Source organism: Motacilla alba, chromosome 3, assembly GCF_015832195.1.
Source record: "Motacilla alba alba isolate MOTALB_02 chromosome 3, Motacilla_alba_V1.0_pri, whole genome shotgun sequence".
In the NCBI taxonomy this organism is placed as follows: Eukaryota; Metazoa; Chordata; class Aves; order Passeriformes; family Motacillidae; genus Motacilla; species Motacilla alba.
Genome location: NC_052018.1, coordinates 74,477,792 through 74,498,821, shown reverse-complemented (window position 1 = coordinate 74,498,821; position 21,030 = coordinate 74,477,792). Strand labels below are relative to the sequence as shown.

Sequence of the window (21,030 nt, the reverse complement as noted above, 5' to 3'; positions counted from 1 at the left end):
CTTGCTCAAACAAGAACAAATTTCCTCAAATGAACATATGTCTCATTTCACAAATAAAAGGTAGAACAAAGAATGGTTTTAACATTTAAATGGGATTTTGGATGGCTATTTTTTGTCACTGTAATTTTTTTCCAAACTTATTTCTAAACAAAAAAATATGAGTAATTGCAGACTTATACACAGACCAGAAAACAAAACAGTATAAAATTGCTTGGCAATATAAAAAGCCCCACATAACCATCAATTCCAAAAAGAAGTCATCAGCAACTAACAGTATAGCCTGTGCAGAACTGTTGGAAGGATGCTGGGGAAGAGAAAGACAGACAACATATTATTTGTAGAGAAGCTATTTGTGCACAGAAAGCAGCAGAAGGTTTTAAATCCAGCCTTCATTTACACAGATTTCTGTGTATCCTTCCAAAAATGAACCAAGGCTCCAACCGTCATAATTTTGCAGACTTAGGAATGGCAATCTAATATGTTTCTGCTTCCCAATCAAATATGCTCCTCCATCTCCCTTGAGAATTACTGCTCCCGTGTGAGAGGCAGTACAGATAGAGATCTGCCCATCACTGCCCTAGTCCACAGCCCGGGGTATCAGTGTCAGCCCTGCTTTGTCCATGATCTGAGCTGGGACACCAGGGCACTGTCTGCAGGCTGCCAAACCACGGCCACCCATTCCCTCCTGCTGCCACTGCTGCAGAGTGGGTCTTTTACCACAGAAGCACTTCATCCTCCCAATTTACAGAGGCACTCAAAGCAATGCATGCCTGCTGACAAAGTGGAAATTGGGGATGCAGATGGGTCCTGTTGCATGTGTGTACAGGCACAACAATGTGCCACAGTCACATCTCACCTGCTTGGGCAAGAAAGGTAAGAGCTGGGTAAGGGCTGCAGAAAGGAGGAGAGATGTAAGGTTCCTCTTACTCCTGTAAGCCAGTCTGTTGACCAGAGGCTGTAAGACTGCTCTGGGTCAGCAACTTCTGTTAATACATAAGAGAATAAAACTAAAAAATGTAATAGACCAAGGCAGGAAGATGACTGAAATAGCACCTCCCTAAATTTCTCATGGTGTCCCATTCCATGAGATTATATTTATGTTCTGTTTCCTATGAAGGCTGACCTCCCCTGCCTTCTGCTCCACCAAAGCAAGCTGCCCCCAAGGAGGGGGCTGCAGTATTCAAGACTGTCCTGCTGACCGGCTTCTAATCAAGGCAGCAGGTAATTGTGACAAAAACAAAATTTTAAGTCTAGTTTGGCCTCTGTTCTCTGATCATGCTAACCCAGTTCATTACAGATTGCTTCAGGCAACAGAGGGATGTTCTGCCTGCCTCCTTTTTCCCATAAACAGTTTATGCCACAGGTAATTTTTCCCCCATCTCTGTTCATTCTCATGTCTCTCTCTCTTTCTCCCCCTCCACATTTCCTCTAGGCCCTACACCATCTGTGCAAGCAGTCCTTCTCTTTATGCACACTATTGCATTCTATTCCTTCTCTCTCTGTGATCTATATTTAGTTGTTTTCCTGTTTATACACCCCTCCAGAGAGGGGTATTGTTGAATGTGACTAGTCAGGAAGAGAAACAATGTGGTCAGAGCACAAATCCTTTCAGAGGAGTATCTGGGATGGGAAGCTGTGCAGGACTTGGTAGTTAAAAAGCTTTTTGAGATTAATCAGATGCAGAGATCTGAATATAAATCCGTAAGACTCCTTAGAGCACCCTGATCAAAACCCAACAATACCTAAGAAGGGGAAGAAACAAAGGCAAGGAAACACATGCAGAATTTATTCTGACACTGCACTTTTTCTTTTTTTCTCCATAAGATAAAACTCTTAGGGTTTGGAAATCTTACAGTATTTGTGTCTCTTCGCTCAAACTACCAGGAGCCCCTCAATATTAATCCAGAGTGCATACATGAAGTAAGCTCTAGGAAAGTGTACTTAAAGACTGCTGGGGAGTTCAGTGTTGGTTGGTCCAGAACCAAAGCGCTTTTAGGGTAGGAGTAGTAAGCACAAACCTGGTTCTCTAGAAGGTGGCTGCAGTACCACTGAAATCAGGACAGACAAGAGCACAAGAGCTCACCATGGTGGCACAGTAAAGAACCCCAGTGCAGTGAGCAGCGAGTGTCTGTCTGGTCTGAGGGACACTTGTACATCAAATAAATGGAGTGTTTCCCATCTTGGAGTTTCTCAGAAAAATAAGTAGCTTGTGAACGGACTGGTTGTGAAATAAAACACTGGTGTACTAACACTGGGGAAGCTTGATGGTGTGGGTATCGTCTGTAAGTGAGAGCTATTTATCAGTAAGAAATGGAGCCCAGTGGAGAACACACACATCTATTATTGGAACCAAAAGAATGTCTGAATTTTGTTTTGTAGTTTTACCATTATAATCATGCAGATAGTTTTGATTATCATACAGAATCAAAAACTCTCACAGTCCTTAACATTATGCTAATAAATGCATTGGCAGCCAAGAGAGAGTTTTGGGAGCAAGCCATTCACTTCTCTAGGATGATGAACTGTGAAAGGAAAAGCTGGAAGGCTTTCTAAAGCAGGACAGATATTTGAAAAACCAAAGAGGTATGCAACTGGTGATTTCATACTTAAACCATGTGTGTCACTAGTAGATGGTGCACAGTGTGTACTAGAAAATTTCAGTGCAAAAGCAAAAACATCTCGCAGTGGTTAGGACTTAAACATGAATGCTGAGCTGCCCTCCATGACCTGCAGATATTCCTGGCCAAAGGGGGTCCTCAGTCTTCGGTACAACACCACAAGGGAGAATACGTGGTGATAGAACAAGGGACTTTAAACTGAAAGGAGGCTAGATTTGGGTAAGATATTAGGAAGAGATACTTTATTGTGAGGGTGGTGAGGCTGGAACAGCCTGCCCAGCAAAGTGAGGGATGCCCCATCCCCAGACATGTTAAAGACCAAGTTGGATACAGCTTTGAGCAATCTAGTCTAGTGAAAAGTGCTCTGGCCATGGCAAGGAACTTGAAACAAGATGATGTTTAAGGACTCTTCCAACCCAAGCATTCTACCATTCTATGAGAAAGGAAAGGGCTGCAGATTAGAAGTGAGGGCAGCAGAAAAGCCTCAGAAGTTTCAAGGAAAGTACATCTGCAGCATGAAGTGATCTGCTGAGCTTGTTTGCTTCAGCTAGTGGCAAGAATGGTTGTTTACAAGATATTTAAACAACGGGAGGTAAGTGGCTTAGTCTACAGGATGGGCCTCAGCAGTGGAACAGAAGATGCATCTGAAGCAGCTGGGAAAAAGATGATTTCATTAGCAGCACTTTTCAGGGACAGGAAGAGCCCCTTACAGACCAAAAGGGAAAAATCTACACCTGTGGGGACAGGAGACAATATAGAAAAATGGCTCAACCCTGAGAACAAAAGGGAAGGAACAAGGTCAGAAATTGTTCATCTATGCACTAAAAATCATTTTAAGAGGAATTTAAATCCTGAAGTGGAGAAAAAATTTTTAAAATAAGTTGCACAACATCATTTTGGGGAGAGATTTTCACGGGTTTAAAAAAAAAGAAGTTATCTTTTTAGCAATTTCAGTTCAAACAGAATGCCAGCAGCAAGAATGTGAACTGCTGATCTGTTTAGTGACCGCCAGAACTAAACAATCTCCTGCTCTGAGTCAATGAGAGGCTGTGTATGGTATTATGAGATCAAACTCTAATCCTCTTAGTAGAATTTTCCATGGAAAAACTGCCATACTATATGTATTTACACCATTAAATGCATTATTCATGTAAATGCCATGCATATACACACACAAAATACGGCTGTAATTACAACACATTCCTTAGAAATTGTATCATCTGAATCCCGTTCAGAAACTGTCCTGAAAAAGAGCAAAGACCACTAGACATTATTTGCTTATGTTCCCTTTATTGCAAACAACAGAACAGACTGTCTGTTAAAAAGATGTGCATAATCTGGCTAGTGTAAAACATTTGTTATACATGCCCACACAAGTCCCTTTCTCTCCTGTATGCACTGATGTCTCATTTGCAATTCAGAGGCAAATTGTAAGGAGGCTGTGCAAAAGTGATCAGTTTTAACTCCAGTTTGTGGGGTACAGGTATGTAGTCAGGTCTTGGCTAAAAAATGTAGCAGCTTCACCAAGTGAAGTGCCGCCAAGCAGAAACCTTGCTTTGCTATTTACACATCCTGCAAACATCAGAAAAGGTCAAAATTTTGTAGATTGACCCACTTGACTGTTCAGCGTGCAAATATGAGACACCAAACTAAGTAATTTGATACTGGTTAGTTACATGCAACAGAATTTAAAAGCAATTATTATAATGTACTATTTCAATTACAGCATCAGTAAACACCAATATTCTTCCCAGACCCCCCTACTTCAAATATTCCTGCCTGAGGACTCATCATTGCACCTGCAAAGCCTCTCTTGCCAGTGTAAAGATCCACTTCTATCCAAAGAAATTAATTATTCATGTCATCAAAGCAACAATGAGCTAGCAAGACAGGATATTTCAAGCAAACACTGATATTCTACTATAATTCTGTAACAAGGTCTCTAAAACCTTGTATGTTATTACACTGCGATTTTTTTCTAATGAATTTGTTGCCAGCCTATACTTTCTACTAACTTCTATAGGATTTTTTCAATAATTCTACTGATAAATTAGTAGGTTTTTGGGGTTTTTTAATGTTCTGTGAGTTTTTTTACTCCATAAATTATAATCAAATGCCTCTTTTTCCCGCTTGGTACATCCCATTTTAAGTGACTTCAAGCAAATATCTTTAATACATTTCCAAAAAAAGATGATCACTGGATTCCAAAGGGGAAAAAACCCAGTATTATACTACATTGCCTGCCCCTTATAGCAAAAGCATCTCAGTAACCTTGATAAAATAGCACTGCTAGTGACTTCTTCTGCGTCACCCATTACATTAGAAGCAGGAATAGCTAAAACAAAAGAGCCTGCTTACTTCATTGTAAGGGAAAAACATCAGTAAAAGACAGCACTATTATGATAAATGACATCACTGCTGGGGACTATAGTATTTCAAAGCCCAAATATTTACACAGGTAAATAGACAAATCCACTTGTTTCTGCAGCAAATCCAAACACTTCTCATGAAAAAAAAATCCTATTTTGCTTCCTGGCATCAAAGTCTGTTAATGTTCTGAAAAGAGGGTAGTGAGAAATCCCCATTTCTTATCAAGCTGTCCCCTTCTCTCCCACCAGCTCCCTCTGGTTTCTTTAGTGGCAAAGAAATTTGCTCCCACTCCCTGTTCCCTCATTTTGGGGTAGCAGTGTTTTCATTTCTCTAGGCTCCTATTTTCAAGAATCTTAGAGGAACATTTTGTCTTTAAGAACACTATTTTTTCTCCCTTTCTCTGTTAAATTCGACAGTGCTTTCAAAGCAAAGGGCCAGAAAGGTGTGCGGGGGCATGTATAAAGCCTCATTTTTTAGGAACCTAGGCTAAAAATGAATCCAAATCCACAATTAAGTTTTTCAGTCAATTTCCTATGTTCACAGAGATGACTACATGACAGACACACAGCACACTGACACATCACCCTTTCAGAAAAGTAAAGGAAAACCACTGTAATACTCTGACATTTTGGTTTGCATCCCTGCAGGAGTTACAGAATACCTCATTCACCCACTACTAGCTGGGAACATCAGCAGTTCAAGGTTCACTTTGCTGGTTTTATTTAACAAATATGCCTTGAAGAGTTTTTAGTTTACGAAGAAAGAACAAGACACTCTAAGATCCAAGACAAGAGTTTGAATTACGCTGAGAAAAAGAGAGATTCCTGATTTGACAGTCTCAATATATTTTAGAGGCCACAGGGATAAAATATTGTGATTTCAGATCCAGATGTATTGCCATGGGGACTTTGCCCTGCAACACAATCAAATTTAGCCTTCTAGGTTCACAGGCTTGGCCAGGGGATAACCCTCCTATACATTCAGTTATGAGGACACTAATTTTGGGCAAGCCCAGAAGTTGGTAACAATATAGGATGTGTTAAACATTAAACTACATAGGATTTTTTTTTTGTTTGTTTTTTATAGTCCTTGTTGGCAACTTGAGGCCACCAGCCGGAAGACAGCGAAGCCAAGGAATTTACCTAGAGTAGGTGGTTAAAGCATTCTGTTATATCTCAAGTTTTGGAAATGAGGAAGGAATGCTGTACTATCAACAACAATGCCAGTCTGCCATAGTGTCAAGTGTCCCAACAAAAGCAATATAAGTTTTCTTCTGATTCGGATCTCATTACAGTTCCAGGGAGGGAAAATGAGCAATTTGATTTGCTTTTCTTTTGAATCATCTAGGTTTGCACTGGTTTACTACAAGGGTAAGGTGCTTTCAATGGGAGATCTTTTTATCATAAATGAATAAATTATTGCATGCTAGTTTTAACTTTGTCATGGAAATCCCAAGAGGAACAACTACACAGCTCACTCCTTTCAGCAAGCTGAAATGGAGCATGACTGAGCAGAAACCACGAGATTTTGCATGATTTCACATATCTAGAATGAGAACGGACCAAATCATCATTTCATTTTCACTGTGAGTTTTTTCATCAAGGTTCAAAATAAAACACAGAGGGTAAAAAACATAGAGGCAAAACAGGCACAAAAGCTGTCATGCAACACAAAATGTTAACATTGATATCTTTATTTCACTATTTTCTAAGATATTGCAGATGCCATAGTAACCATGCTTCAAAGTCAGAGTGGAGGTGCACTGAAAATTGTACTATATAAAGCTAAAATCCCAGACAGACAGACGTTCATGCTCAACTGGGAGCAGAGCTGAGTCAGAGGTATGAAACCCTCAGCTACACACTCGGGAGCTGTGAGGCAAGGGGACTCCCTGAGACTTTCTTCTGCTGCTCTCCCTGAAGGAGAAATGATCACAAGACATTTAAACTGGAGAAAGCCAGAATACAGAGACATTTGAAAAGAAATGGGCAAGGACTGAAGTATATGAGATGGGGACGTTTCTGAGATGTGCAGTAAGTACTGCAACTGGGATTTGCTCCAGAGCCATCTGACCACTGCCAAGGCACAGAGGTATCATCTCTGAATCAGCACTTCCTCAAACAAAGTTTTGTTTTTACTGATGACTGCCCAGTTACCTCAGTAAAGTGAGGGTGGAAAGTACCAAAACAGGCGCAGTACGAGAAAAGCAAAACCACGTGATTGCATTGTTTGAGTTGAAAGCATAAAACAAAAAAGCTGAATCAGATGAATGATAGAGTGAGGGAGAAGGAAAAAGCAGAACTGTTACCTTACAAGGGAAACATCTGAGAAGGCAAAGTGAGTTTCAGTAGACACCAGGAGGCAAGAGCCTGGTCTCAAGGGTACAGTTTCCATGAGCGTGGAGTTCAGCATTTCCGCAGTCCAGCTGCGCGATTCTACACCAGAGCACAGCACATTCAAATCTTCAACCTTTATTTACAAGAGGGAAGAAAAGCCTGCAGACCAGAGTAAAGAATCATATCCCAGGAGGGTAAAACAGCTTAATTTCTTCTCTTCAGTAACTGAAAAATGGGGAGTTGATGTGCCTCCCTGAAGAAATGATACAAAATCCCAGACAACAACAGCTCTGATCACCAGAAAGATAAATGAGTGCTTGTAGACCATAGTGGTACTCCATGGAGAGAGCTCTATTCTTATTTCTCTCTCAGACCCACGAATTTCACACCAGCAGAAGGATTTTAGCAGCTAGGGTAAAAGGACAAACTTTCTCTGGGCTGTGGAGAGTACAGCCCGTTAAATGTTTTGTAAGTCCCCACTTCCCTGGGGACAGGTTATATTTACCAGGGTTGTGCCTCTGGTTAACAGCAAGGAGGAAGAGATGAACGCAAAAAAGGAGGCAAAAATCAAACCCTAAACTGATCAATAGAAGAAAAAGTCACGAGCAAAGAAGAAGTAGAAGAAGCAGAAGTAAAGGACTGATCTGTTTTTCATAAATAAGACTCTTCATAGAAGTTATGTTTTCGAAATGACCTAGATCATCTGCACTGGAAAATATTACAGTTTTAATTCACTCATTTTTATGATGATGACACATTATAAGAAAGATAGAAACACTAAGTCAAAACCTTAAAGCTTTCCTTACAACTCCAGCGAAACAACTCCTCCCATAACATCTCAAATGTCTGCCTATTATAGCATTTCTTTCAATACAAACAATACTCAAATTAATTTTATGGCTTCTTTTACAACCTGTTAGAGAGAGAAAAAATGCTTTTAAACCAAGCAAGGGAAAAACCACAATTGGCACCATTTACATAATCATCTTTGTTATGGGTAACTTACACCCTTTCACAGCAGAGTACCCATCTCCAGGAGTAAATTAGTATGTAAGCTTTACCCTGATGTGGGGAGAGATTTCCAAAAAGGCAGTTGAGATAACACATGTATCTTTTGGCAGATAATCACAAGAGGTAGTCTGTGCTTTGGAAGTGACAATCCTCAGAATCATTAACGGTATTCCTTCTAATGTTCCATATGGGTTTTTCTGTCTGGGAAAAATGAAAAATTTGTTTGCTAAAATAAAAAAAAAATCCCTGGTTCAGAGAAAGCTTTCAGAAATTCATTTCATGCCATCAGGCAAAAGATGCTATTAGGCTTTTTTTTTTCCAGCACACGATCTTTCAGAGAAAAGCAAATACAGATGGAGCTCCTCTGCTGTGTGAGAAGGGGTGCTGTAGCACTGGTGGCATTAACAGCCTTAGGAAGAGAAAAGAAAGCATCTGGATGCTGCCATAATTGTACTGGTGGAAGAGTACAGGGGAAAGCAGGTGAATAAATAGTTTCCACTTTGCAGACACAGTTCTGTGGCCCACCATCCTTATCAGCATCGCTGCTTGGTGTAATATGTTGTGACATAAATTTTTCTGCAAAATTATGAAAAGAAAAGGTAGGTGCACTTGAAGTATGTTTTTAGTATGGATTCTTCAATTCCACAAATGCATAAAAACTTGGAATCATGGGGGGAAAAAGCAAATCTTGGCAATTGATTTTGGGAAACTGGTTTGTCCCCAGCTCTGCTAAAATGGGTGATTTTTTTTTGGCCTTGGATCAGTTTGTAGTTAACATGGTACACACAACCATCTTTTTTCAGACCAGAGAAAATGCCCCCAAAGTGCTTATCCTTATGACATAACAGCTTGATTTAGACACAAAGTTAAGGATAATGCACATTAAAACCTTTTACATGAGAAGGCAAAGCCTCCCCTCAATCTCCCTCAGCTTAGTTTGACCCAACTCCTGCTTTATTAGCCTTACAATTGCTAAAACTTCACCATGAACAAAAGAGGATTAAATACCAAAATAGAACAGTATTATCATCATAAACCTGGGCAACTTCAGTGCTGGAGAGACTGAGAGGGATTAATTTATGCCTACTTCAGTTGGGACTTTCTTGCCTTTACAACACACAGCACTTTTCTGAGTGGACTCATATAACACACTTTCACCCATTTCTTGAGAAAGCCCAACCATGTGGTCCTCCTTTGGGAGTAGAATTTGAAGAGAAGTTGACAGAATGCAGAAGTAAGAGCTAAGATTAACTAGCACACTTTCCTTCCCTCCTTTTATGCCTATTTCACTGGTTGCCACATAGAAAGAAGGTAACTCCCAAGGGTACAAGAATCTGGAAAACAAGAAGAGATACATCATCCTCTCCATTCTTTCAAATTTATGCACTGCAATGTGTTTGAAATCAGCCATACAATGCCAACACATGAAAATCATTCACATTTTGAAAACATCTTGGTTTAGCTATCCTAATAGTGTTGATTTAATTGAATATTAAGGAGTTTGTTTTGGAACAAAAATAAGTGATTTTACTTGCCAGAAAAGAGCTTCAAGTTTTTACGACATAATGAAATGTTATAAAAAAAGCTTCTGAAGTATGTTTTATTTAACATCTGCACACAATAAATACTAAAAAAATTCAAATCTAGTGATATGAATTGGTCTTGAACTGTGTCACAGAAATAATCTAACATTAAGGTTTGCTGTCAGATTACTCTTCAGTAATAATTGCAATGCATAACCATACAGGGAAAAAGTAGGAACTGTGCAGACTAGCAGCAGATCCAGCAGGGTTTCAGATATTTAGAGAGATGGCTTTTCAATTAACACAATTACAATGTTTAATTGCTGTCCCAGACATGTTCTAGGCACAGACATTGCCTAATACAGGAAAGATTGCCATGGAGGTCTGCTGATGCAGAAGTTTAAGACTATGATATCTTTCAGAGTCACAGAACCTGTCCACTAGCTGCTGGCAATGTGAAGATAGAGAAAGTGAAGTTGAACTGATGCAGGATGATTTTCTTTGTTACTCACTGGAAAAAAGGAACAGAAATTTCTACCAAAAGAAAAGAAAATGAAGGTGAATGTTATAGATAAACCCACACACTTGGCTCATCCCCCAGTTTGCTCACAACAATCCTTGAAAGTCAAACTATTTACTGCTTTCTGCCAGTCATACACAGGCTCAGATGCGGCCCTGCAGGAAAGAGGCATGATACTCCTGAATTACTTCTGGACTTTATATTTGTTCACATGCTAAGGTTTAATGAGTCAACTGTCATTTTGCCAATTAATATCATTACTTACCACCTGAAGGCACACTGGCAAACTCTATCTTCCCTTCTTGCCTATGCACTGCTACACAATGTCTAATAATACACTGCAATCTGAGGAGAAGGTTTTCTTCATTAGAAACTTTGTGGTTTTGTCTTCTGTGCTCTAAAAGGTTTGCATTTCCAGTACCCTTGAACTGGCTCTCAGCTAGAAGTGAGCTGTAAGTTCTCCCACACCTCACAGTAAGAGCAGCTCTGCTGAAATACTGATACATTTCAAATACAGTACACTTCAAAGTAGAGAGAGAGATAGAATAGCAAAGGGCAACTGCTCCCCTCCAAGCCTTCCAAAGCCATGCTGTGGCCACCCCATCACCATCCATGCACTCACTGAGGAAATGTGCACCCCAAACTCTTTGCCTGGAAGGCACTTCCCTGCATGTGAATTGTAGCTGTCATGCAAGGGCCTTGAATGGACGGATCACTTGCTTCCTTACACATCCTCAGTCAGAAAGGTATTTTCAAGGCAGATTTAGTAATCCCATTGCTCTTTTTCATTTCCTGAAGCTTTGTTCTCCAGGAAGCAACACAGAAAGCTCTGTGTAAGAGCTGATGATAACACACACGCACAGAGCGCGTCCTGTCTGCAGAACCAACTGCTGCTTCCTCTGCAGTACATGGAGACTTTATTAACAGCAAACACTTTTACAGAATCCTTGCTGAACTGGGACAGTAGGCCTTGTTAAGTGAACAAAAGGAAATTACTAGAAAATATTTAGATGAAAAGTAATTGTACTTAAGTAACTGGTAAATCAACATAAAGGAGGGCTTTTGTTCTGATTTCTTACTTTAGAAATACTTCCAGTTACCTGTGATGACACGAGTGCAGAAAGCACACACAAAAGGAGTCTCCTCCTGAGACTAGCAGAAAAATGCATGAAGAAAATGCTACTAATAATAAAAATAGATGTAGGAGAGCTAAACCCTCTGAGAACTGACTTCTTGTGCCACAGGGTCAGAGGGGTCATCATACTATGAGCTAAAACTTCAAATAAAATTACACTTGCATAAAGCTACATTACTGCAAATAAATGCTCAGCTGCCCACAGGTTCCAACCAGTCCCTGAGGTTCAGCTCTTCATCTCCTGTACACCCACACACAGATGCTCCAGGCACAGGGAATCAGGGCCCTACCTGGCTCAGAGAGTGGAAGGGCACTGCCCTCTCCCTTTCAGTCATTCCATCACTGGTGTGTAGGCATGTGTGGGTCCCATCTGTGAATCAGACATCATCAGGATTCATCCCACAACCAAATGAAGATCTCTTCTGTTTTATGACAATCCTATGCCCCTGCTCTATGCCCAAACATTCGTGTACCCTGGCTATGTGACCACAGCCTGCATTTAGTTGTGTGATCTATGTCTGAATTCATCTGACACCAGAGCCCATGGATCAACCCTGTCAGCACTGGCCTGGATGCCAAATACCATCAGATCAAGGAATCATGCAGACACTGAGATGGTGGAAATGGAGCATAAAATGACAATTTGGATGGGTCTTTGGCAGGGTAGGGGCCTTTGAGACACAATTGATTTTTACAAGGGACAACTAGCATCCAAAAAAGGAAGAGATACTCCCTAACAATGTCACTGTAACTGGCCCAGGGTCTTGTTCCTGGAAATCCCTAACTTTCAGAAAGGAGAAAAGACATTTTCCCCACCCTTCCAGAAAGACTGAGAAGAGGGACCCGAACAGTTTCCAAATGCACAAAAATCATGCTGCAAAGAAAAGGAAACTCCTTTTCACAGTTACAGTGGGGAGAACAAGATGACACAGGCTTGAACTGCCTTAGGGAATCTTGTGTTATGTATTAGGAAAACCCTCAGATGCTAAGGATAATGATGTAAAATATACCACATACAGAGGTTATGGGCATTTACCACTGGAGGCTTTCAATAAGAGGTTAGAAAAATGTCTTTGGTGGAAGAGTTTAGATATAGCTGATGCTGCTTAAGGAGGAAGAGGAGTCCACATCACAGGTTTTTAGATGCCTGCCAGTCCCAATTTTCTGTGATTTTCCTGTGTACAAGTTATCCCAACATCTACCTGCTTAATTTTCCATTTCTGTAGCTCAGCAGTTAATTTCTGGCTTGTTGGAAGGAGCACATATCAAGCCTGAGGCACATGAGACTTTATTTGGGATAAAGACAGAAGCAGTTGGGGAACTGGAAACAATTCATTTCTTTTAAAAATGTACATGTATGGGTATTGCCCCCAAACTCAAGGTAAATAGGTAGAATAGTAACAAAGGACTTGGAATATTTATCATAATTTTCCTTTTTTCAAATGGGAAATGCAAAGCACTAAGGTCTAAACCATCTGTAATGATACAGCAAGTTGTCAAAATGAGCCTGAAAAATGGATTTCCTGGCTCCTCAAGTGACCTATCTGAGGGACTACACATTCCTCTTGCTCTTGCTCTCTCTCCCCTCCCTGCCTCCCTTCCCCCCCCGCCCCCAGCAAGCCGTGCAAGACTACAAGAACTGCAGCATTTCCTCGTAAAAGTCTTGCCTGCAGCTGGGGGAAGTCAGACACTACAGCAGTGTTGGTACCTTCTGCTGTAACAAGAACACACATCAAAAAGATGATCATTACCACGGGGGAAAAAAGTGAAAACTAAAGCTGCCTCAGGACTTACACCTTGCAGAGATGCTCTTGGGCTGATAATCCCCATCTCCTTTCTTTAACTTGCCTTTATTCTGGGTAACATTTGACAGAAAGACTCTATTCCTCTACCAAGTGAATTACTATAAAAGTAATAAAAAAGAAAAAAGAGCATCCTGCTGATAAGGGACAGAACTGCTCTTTATTCAAGTGCAAAAGAATTCACAAGCATTTGCAAGCAAAGTGCTGTTGCACCAGCCCACTGTGGAAAAGGAGCAGCCTAGCTCAGCATTTTATGGGCTCTTTTCTAAGGCTGCTTTAGCTAACTTTAGCTTGTAGGAAATCAGAATCAGAGCCTAAGACTAGAACCAAAAATTTTTTGTAACAAAGTATTACAAATCCAGTGACAGTCCTTCTGCACTACTACTTTCAAGCCTGCAAAGGCTCGATTCCATTTCCTGCGTGCCAGCGCTGGAACCAAAGGAGGACCCACGCTTGAATCATCGACAGGAGATCCTGCCTCTCAAACTGACCATGCCAAGGCACACCAGGCTTCAAATTAATTCTGACTTAATTTCCAAGAACTCTGCTAGGCTCTAAGCCCCATACATAGATTAAACATAATTTGGATTCATCATTACCAGTAAGACTAAAAATGAATTAGAAAAATTAAAGTGGAAGAATAATGAATTAAAAATACGTCAGGAACACAAAAGTCAGAAACATCTCCAAAAAGAATAAAAGGCAATGTTCTAATTGGTTGTTTTCTCAAAAAAAAAAACCAACAAAAAACCCAACCAAACAAAAAAAACCCCAAAAAAACCAAGAAGATGCTTCTGCATCATTGGAATAAACATTATCAAATTCTTTATAAGCTTAGGTATTTCCTAGCTTATTCCAATGGCACATTTAAATTTTGATTTATAAATCAAGGGATATTGCTCACTGCCACAAGATGCATTCCACTGGGTCTCAAAGTCTTTAGCAGATCTCCACTGTGTGTACTTTATCCTGATGGTTTCACATTCATGTTCATCAACACTCAGCAAGAACCATAAACAAAGCCCTTTGTTAGATGCACACATGCAGTTCCCATTGACTTTGCTGGATTTTCAGCTGACTTCAATCAGAACTCCATGCATGTAGAAGGGCAAAACTTGGCTCTGCACATTCAATAAAATTACATCACTAGATACCTTTTAAATGCAGGCCATACTGAAAAATAATATAAACTGAAACCCCTAAACTGTAGCCAAATAAATTCAAATTTCAGCCAGATTTTTCCAGAATAATAAAAGGGGCGTGAATTTTAGGCAAGACGAAATGAAACCCTAATACCATCTCATTTACCAGAGTGCACTCTGCCTCTTTTAGCAGGACAAAGTGGGAAACCCAGCTGTTTACAGAGGGTGATCATCTTGTTTCAGGTATAGCAATGACACTGGCATCTGAAACAAGTAAAGGTCAGGTTACAAGCTGTGATTTGCTAAGTCCTTTTCTGCAGCTGTATCCCGGCCCTGTAAGCTACCACTGTCATTACAAGTGAATTTGAAGTATAGAATACCACAGTAGAAAAAGTAATTAATCATGATATTAATAACTAATACTGTATTATTTTTGAACCTACTCGAATAGTGGTATTTTAAGCATTCTAAATGCTTGAGCCTAGGAGTATCTATCTTAAACCCATCAACCCTCCTTCCCAACTTGCCAAAAGAACAACATAACAAAAATCCCACACAACCTAGTAAAAACAGCTCCCTTCCAAATTTTAAATGACATTATGCAACATCATTTCTGCCAGGTACATTAGCTAATGCACACTAAGCAAAGCAATACCCCATGTGTTTTTTTCCAAATTTCTTTATTTTAGTTTTACTCATTCCATGATGTAACAACCTATATCTTTTTACTGCATCTTTAAAAATATCTACCTACTAGGATGAAGAATATTCTCACTTCTAAAAAAAACATCTAACAGGCTTCCTCACACTTTCTGTTTGTCTGATAAGCACTTGTTAGCCTGCAATTACAAATTTATACACAGAAATACTCAGGGATGAGAACCACAGAGGAGACTTGACGTTCATGTTTGGCCATCAACCCCTGCCCAAAGAAGTAACATTTCTGATGATTTTCACACTTAAATAGCAGAACAGATTTTATGAATAATTTTTTCTTCATAGCTGGAACAGCCCCTATTCTCCACTCCATTATAATACTGAGTCACTTTGCATCAAGTTGGTCATTACTGACGAGCCAGGGAAGAAAGGAGGGAAGTGGCTGAAATGCTCTGAAGCTACACGTGCGACAGGATCAGTATCAGGCGGCTTCTTGAAGCAAATTATTTAAAATCAGAAAAAAATCATTACAACACAACTCACATAAGGGAAAACTCTTTTACAATTATTGAGAAAGTCCAGTAAATCCAACACTGGTGGTCAAAGGGATTGCAAAGACTTTTTTTCCTTTTCTTTCTTTTTTTTTTTTTTTTTTTTTTGTAAGTGAAGCAAGAGTCTAGCCTGTACAAGCGCTGAGTTGTACTGGTCATTCGCACTGGATTATCCAGTAAATTAAATAATTAGTATGGTGGAATCTGTTTCTCCCCAGCTATGGCACTGTCAAATGAGTAGCTATGAGGTCTGCTGGGGCTCTGCTCTTTCCAAACTCCCCTCCTAGCATCCTATCCTGACACTGGTGGCCTGTGAAGATGCTCATTTGTCTCAGAACTCCTTCAAGTAACTTCAGGTCTACTTGTCTCTGTTGGAGCACGAGCTTAGAGAATTTACAATGCGTTACAAGGAACATTTATTCTAGCTTAAGCTCTGTGATTCTGACGACACAATCAGGAAAGTAAAGGTATCCCCATCTCTCCCCTCAGTCCTACTGGGATGCAACTGTTCCAAGGAGGGAGTTATTAGTTTATTTTAAATGCATAGCATGTTTGTTTGATGATGAAAATAAAAATGTACGGGATAATTTTTCAAGAAATTTGGTTTAAATAGTTAGGAAAGAAAATAAAGACCAACAAAACCCACAGGTGAAAAACTTGGCTTTTCAGCATGCCCTGTTTAAGCAATGACACATGAAGAACTTTATGTTCAAACAATTACCTGGTGCTTTAAATAGGACACTAAGGGAATAACTTCAAAATGTATTCACACAGCATAAGACTAATCCTCCTCCTGGGAGTACCAGTGCAAATCAGAGTAACTCCTCAGAGGTCAATTGAAGTACACCAGCACAAAATAAATGTGAGACAGAGGGGAATCAGGCCCCATCTACCTCTATATTAATGCAGAGGTTGCAGATCATCTGCAATGGTAAAGTGAACAACATAAATATAACTGACATCTATTCAACTGATCTCACATCCTGCCGACTATTCACAGCTCCAAATACAGGGCTGAAGAACAATGGTTTGAGGAAGGCAGGCAGAAATCCGGGTTCTAACCCATTCACACATTCCCATTTACTAATACCTCCTACTTGAACTGCCTTCATCTCCCCACAGTGCTAAATCATGAAAGATTTAATTTGACATTGCCCCCCAGCTCCTAAAGAACAACTTCTCCTTACAACAAAGTAAATGAAAAGATACCAGGAAGCATGTATGGGAGAGAAGATAAATGCAAAAAATATGTGCAAACATGAGAACCTATGGAGAAATAATCAAGAGAATTCCTGTCTAACATACCACATATATATGAAAGGCACTAGTAAACTGATTAATTATTTGGAAACCTAGCACTAAGAAAGAATGGTATGCATGCAGGAGAAGACTAATATATTAGGCTATTTCAAACTATGGTGTCATTTGTGCTAATTTAAGTGGATCTGTAATTATTTCCTACAACTTCATGATGTCCTGAACCAGCTTCCTCCTCCCCTGCAAGGCTGATAAAAAGACTCTTGGCAACACACTAAATATATTATGCAATGTATTGAATACTACCGAGAAAAAGCACTGAATTACACTGAAACAAAGAACATTAGGTGCGAATATCACCACCTCCAGGGAAAGAGCACCTTTAACTACTTATCACATCAGTACATGCAGGCGTTCTCTTGTACCTCTGCTACCTGCACCTAACAGCATTTGCTACATTTAACAAAGTTAAGGGGAATTTTACCTCAAATCTACTTAGGCTCGAGCTCTTTGATCGAGACTTCTTGCGGAGATAGACGGAGAAGAAGCGACGCACTGTGAACTTCTTCATGTTCATGTCCATCGCCCTGTCCCAGCTGCGGCGCGGAGCACGAAGGAGCTGCGGCGCCGGCGGAGAAAGCTAGCGCATCCCGATTGCCCCCTATTTATATCCACAGGCAGGAGATCCTCCGAAGCGCCTGGTTTTGTTCATCGAGCCGGACACAGCCGGACCTGCCGCCGGAGGTGCCTGCCGGAGCCGGGGCAGCCCGGAGCCAGCTGCCGGCTCCTGGGAGCATGAAGGCGCTGCGCTCCCGGTCGCTTCGCGCTGTTTACATTACGGTGCGGCGAGCCCAACTCTGTCCCCGCCGCCTCTCCGCCCTTGCCTTCGGTCCCACTACGCCCAATCAGGCTCGGCGGAGGCTGCACGCAGAATCAGCGCCGGCAGATGACAGCTCCTGCGTCCCAGGCGTAGCAGGTTTCAGACAAATATTGGATGTGTCTATTGCTTTGCACTCCCTCTCCCTCTCAGTCAGGCTCTTTCAATTTCCTGCTTTCTGAATCACATGGGGAATAGGCACATGCTGCACTTCTGTTTTTAGCTCAGAATTCAGACGCTGCTATAATTACTGAGGGCTGTGGTGGTCAGATCCGAGAAGAAATCGGCTCCCCTGTGAGAGTCGCTCCTGGAAGAAAGCTGAAAGATGTCGTGCCCCCGCTGCCAGAAGAGAAGGGTTTGAGTCTCCTTTTATTCCGGGGAGTATGCAAAATAGCACTGTCGTCCCCCCCTCGTCCCCCCTAAACTGAAAAGCTCACCATATCCTGCTCACAATCACCCGCCCGCTTTACATTGAAATACCCAGCGCTGGCACAGCTCTGAAAATAGAAAGCACAATCTAAATGGTAACTATTACTATTCTTATTGTACTACAGCAGGGAGCTCTACAGCCTTTCTAGGAGGTTAAGTATGTACATCTATTTACGGGCTGTAATTTTGAGCTGCACGGCAAGCATGCAGACTTAGAGCTGCACCCCCACCTCCCCGCAACAAAATCACATTTTTCAGCTGTTCTTCAAAAACTAATGAATCTCACTGTGTTCCATGTCCAGAGAGCTTTCTCTGCCTATTGCACACACTCCAGGCTCTTTTTCCATGGCAGCCTTTCCTTTCTTACTACCAAGGAGCACCTAGACATGCCTTTCTCCCATAACCTTGGACATCACTACAGCCTGAGAAGACATGGAGGTTAAATGACAACACCTCTCAAGTCCATCTGCTCTAAAACACAGGTTTATTTTGACTTGCATATCTTGGCTCTGCTGTGAACTACCTTGGCTAGCAATGCCAGTCAGTATGTGCTTTTTTTCTCAGGTTCTCTATCCTTCTGCCTAAAGCTCACCATGGTCTATATGCACCCAAAGATGTATTAACAAGAAAAAAGAAAAAGAGAATAGAATATTTTGGCATTTATGGTTTAATTAAAAAGGAGGCTAGATTGGAAAGGCTGCCATCAGTGCTGGGCTCTATAATCTTACAGAGCCTGACTCTGCTGTGCCTGGACCCTGATGCTCCCCCACCCTAAGGTGACTGTTTCACAGTGACAGTCTGGCCAATCTGTTTCTTCCTTATCCCTTCTCCGCACACCTTCTGAATGCTTCTCTTAATTCTCTGGGTTTGCAACAAAAATACCTTTGGGGGCTGCTTCCACTGTGCTGCCCCAGTGCAAGCCGTGTCAAGCCTAGGAGCCTTTTGCCATTACAGTTCCCTTGTTTTCCCAGCTAAAGATCCTGGAGCAGAGGCCACTGTCCAAGAAGAAAACCTCAGGTATATCTACGTAATGCTATACACAGGCGAAACAATGAACAGGATAAAAGGCAATTTAGTTGGTCAATGCCAAAATTACTTGCTGATGCAGCCTCTCTAGTCAAGTTTTGTGTCTCCTCACAACCTTGCTACAGTAAAATCTGCAGTGTCACAAAGGCCTCAGACACTCAGCTGATTACTTGACCTCCCCCCTCACCTGTCCTGGCGCACCACACAGCTGCTGCTACTTCTGTCCTGCCTTTTCCCTGGCAAAGAGGTGTCCTGGCACAAGCTGGACCAGGCTTTGTGCTGGCAGTGGCTTTTGGCACCTTCACACATTCCCTCCCACCTGTGTAAGCCACTTGAGCCTTAAAGAGCAAACAGACAAGTCCAGGGTAAGGTCCACGAACCCTTCCCGTCACAGATACATCCCTGGTCACTGACATCTTTATTAATGCAGAGGAGGTGATAATTTCCCAGCTTCGAATACACAGGCTGTGTGTAGTAACATGAAGTATATGAGTGCCTGTTACTATTACACTGGCAGATTTATCACAACCTTCTCATTACATCAGTGGTGATTTCACATACAGGGACATGCATTCACCATTAAATGTGCCTGCACTGTAATAAACTTCCAATAAAATTACACAGGCCATGACTTAATACCTAACTATCAGGTACACTTACTACATTCAGAACTTTGTTCTTTACCACAAAATATAATATTTACCACAAAAATAAATATTTTTTTTTAAAAAAAATCCATTACAACGTATTGGCCAGTTATTGCGCACATCAGAGCAGAAACTAGCCTTGTATGCTAAAGGTTAGATTATAACACTGAGCACCATGCCCAGGGACAGGAAGTAACTCTCTTACATTCCTGACATGACACAGGCATACAAATAGGCATGCTCTTCTTGTTTTCTTACCCTGCTTTCATACAGGTGATTGGGGATTAAATACAGAAGGACAACCAACCACCTTCACTCTACTGGGCAGCAGAGATATTGCAGTATATATTCCAACTTTTGCAAAAAAGCCAAAGCAACTGAGATGCAAAATTTACATAAAAATGTACATATAAATATAAATGCAGAAATTAAACAAAATACATGTGGCATGCAAATTCTACTACTGTTCCATGTGGCATGCTTCAAGACATTGAACTTAACTTTTCTTCAGAAAAACAAATAAGAGACATCAAAAACATTATCTAAAACTTTTATATAAGTCAGACAATAACCACTTTTCACAGTGATTCTAATAAAAAGGTGCAAGCAAAAAAATAAATTCAATTAAATTGGAATGTTCAGCATAACATTTATAAACACACTACTGTGAGATCAATCTACAACGTAAAATATTAACTGCACTCAGAAATTCATGTCTTTAAATTATTTATCTTCTCTGAGCAATTTTAACTGCTGAGGAACTTGATGGAGGAAAAAATCTCCAAATGTCTCCGTTTAAGACAACAATAAACAACAAAAATGGCGGAGGGGACATATGACACATTGGCATCAACCAGTAATACTCATCTGTATTCTGAAATATGCTTTTTAAAACTAGAATCATATATGCTGTAACACAAAATAAATAAATACAATATCATGGCTGCCCCTCTCCCAGTGAGGTTAATAGCAAAATAAAGTTTACTTCAGGTGGAAGAAGGCTTAAAAATAACCCAAGCCAAAAAGCTCGTAGCCAGGATTCAAGACAACTCTCCAACAGGAATTACCAAAATTAGATATTACATAGCCCAGGTATGAATTTTTAATAGATAAATGGAAAATTCCCAAT

General features: G+C 40.7%; 1 protein-coding gene across 7 annotated transcripts in view; it reads right to left on the bottom strand.

Annotated features, from left to right (window-relative positions):
* Positions 1-21,030, bottom strand: part of RPS6KA2 (ribosomal protein S6 kinase A2) — a 275,673-nt gene that overhangs the window by 139,474 nt on the left and 115,169 nt on the right. The window contains exon 1 of one of the 7 annotated variants that reach the window (XM_038133589.1): positions 17,407-19,936. The exons of 5 other annotated variants lie outside the window; for them this stretch is intronic. In XM_038133589.1, the coding sequence (XP_037989517.1) occupies positions 17,407-17,505 (99 nt within the window). In that variant the 5' untranslated portion in view covers positions 17,506-19,936. Of the gene's footprint in view, positions 1-17,406; positions 19,937-21,030 lie in introns of those variants that run through there. One more of the 7 variants, XM_038133586.1, reaches the window with a different exon arrangement.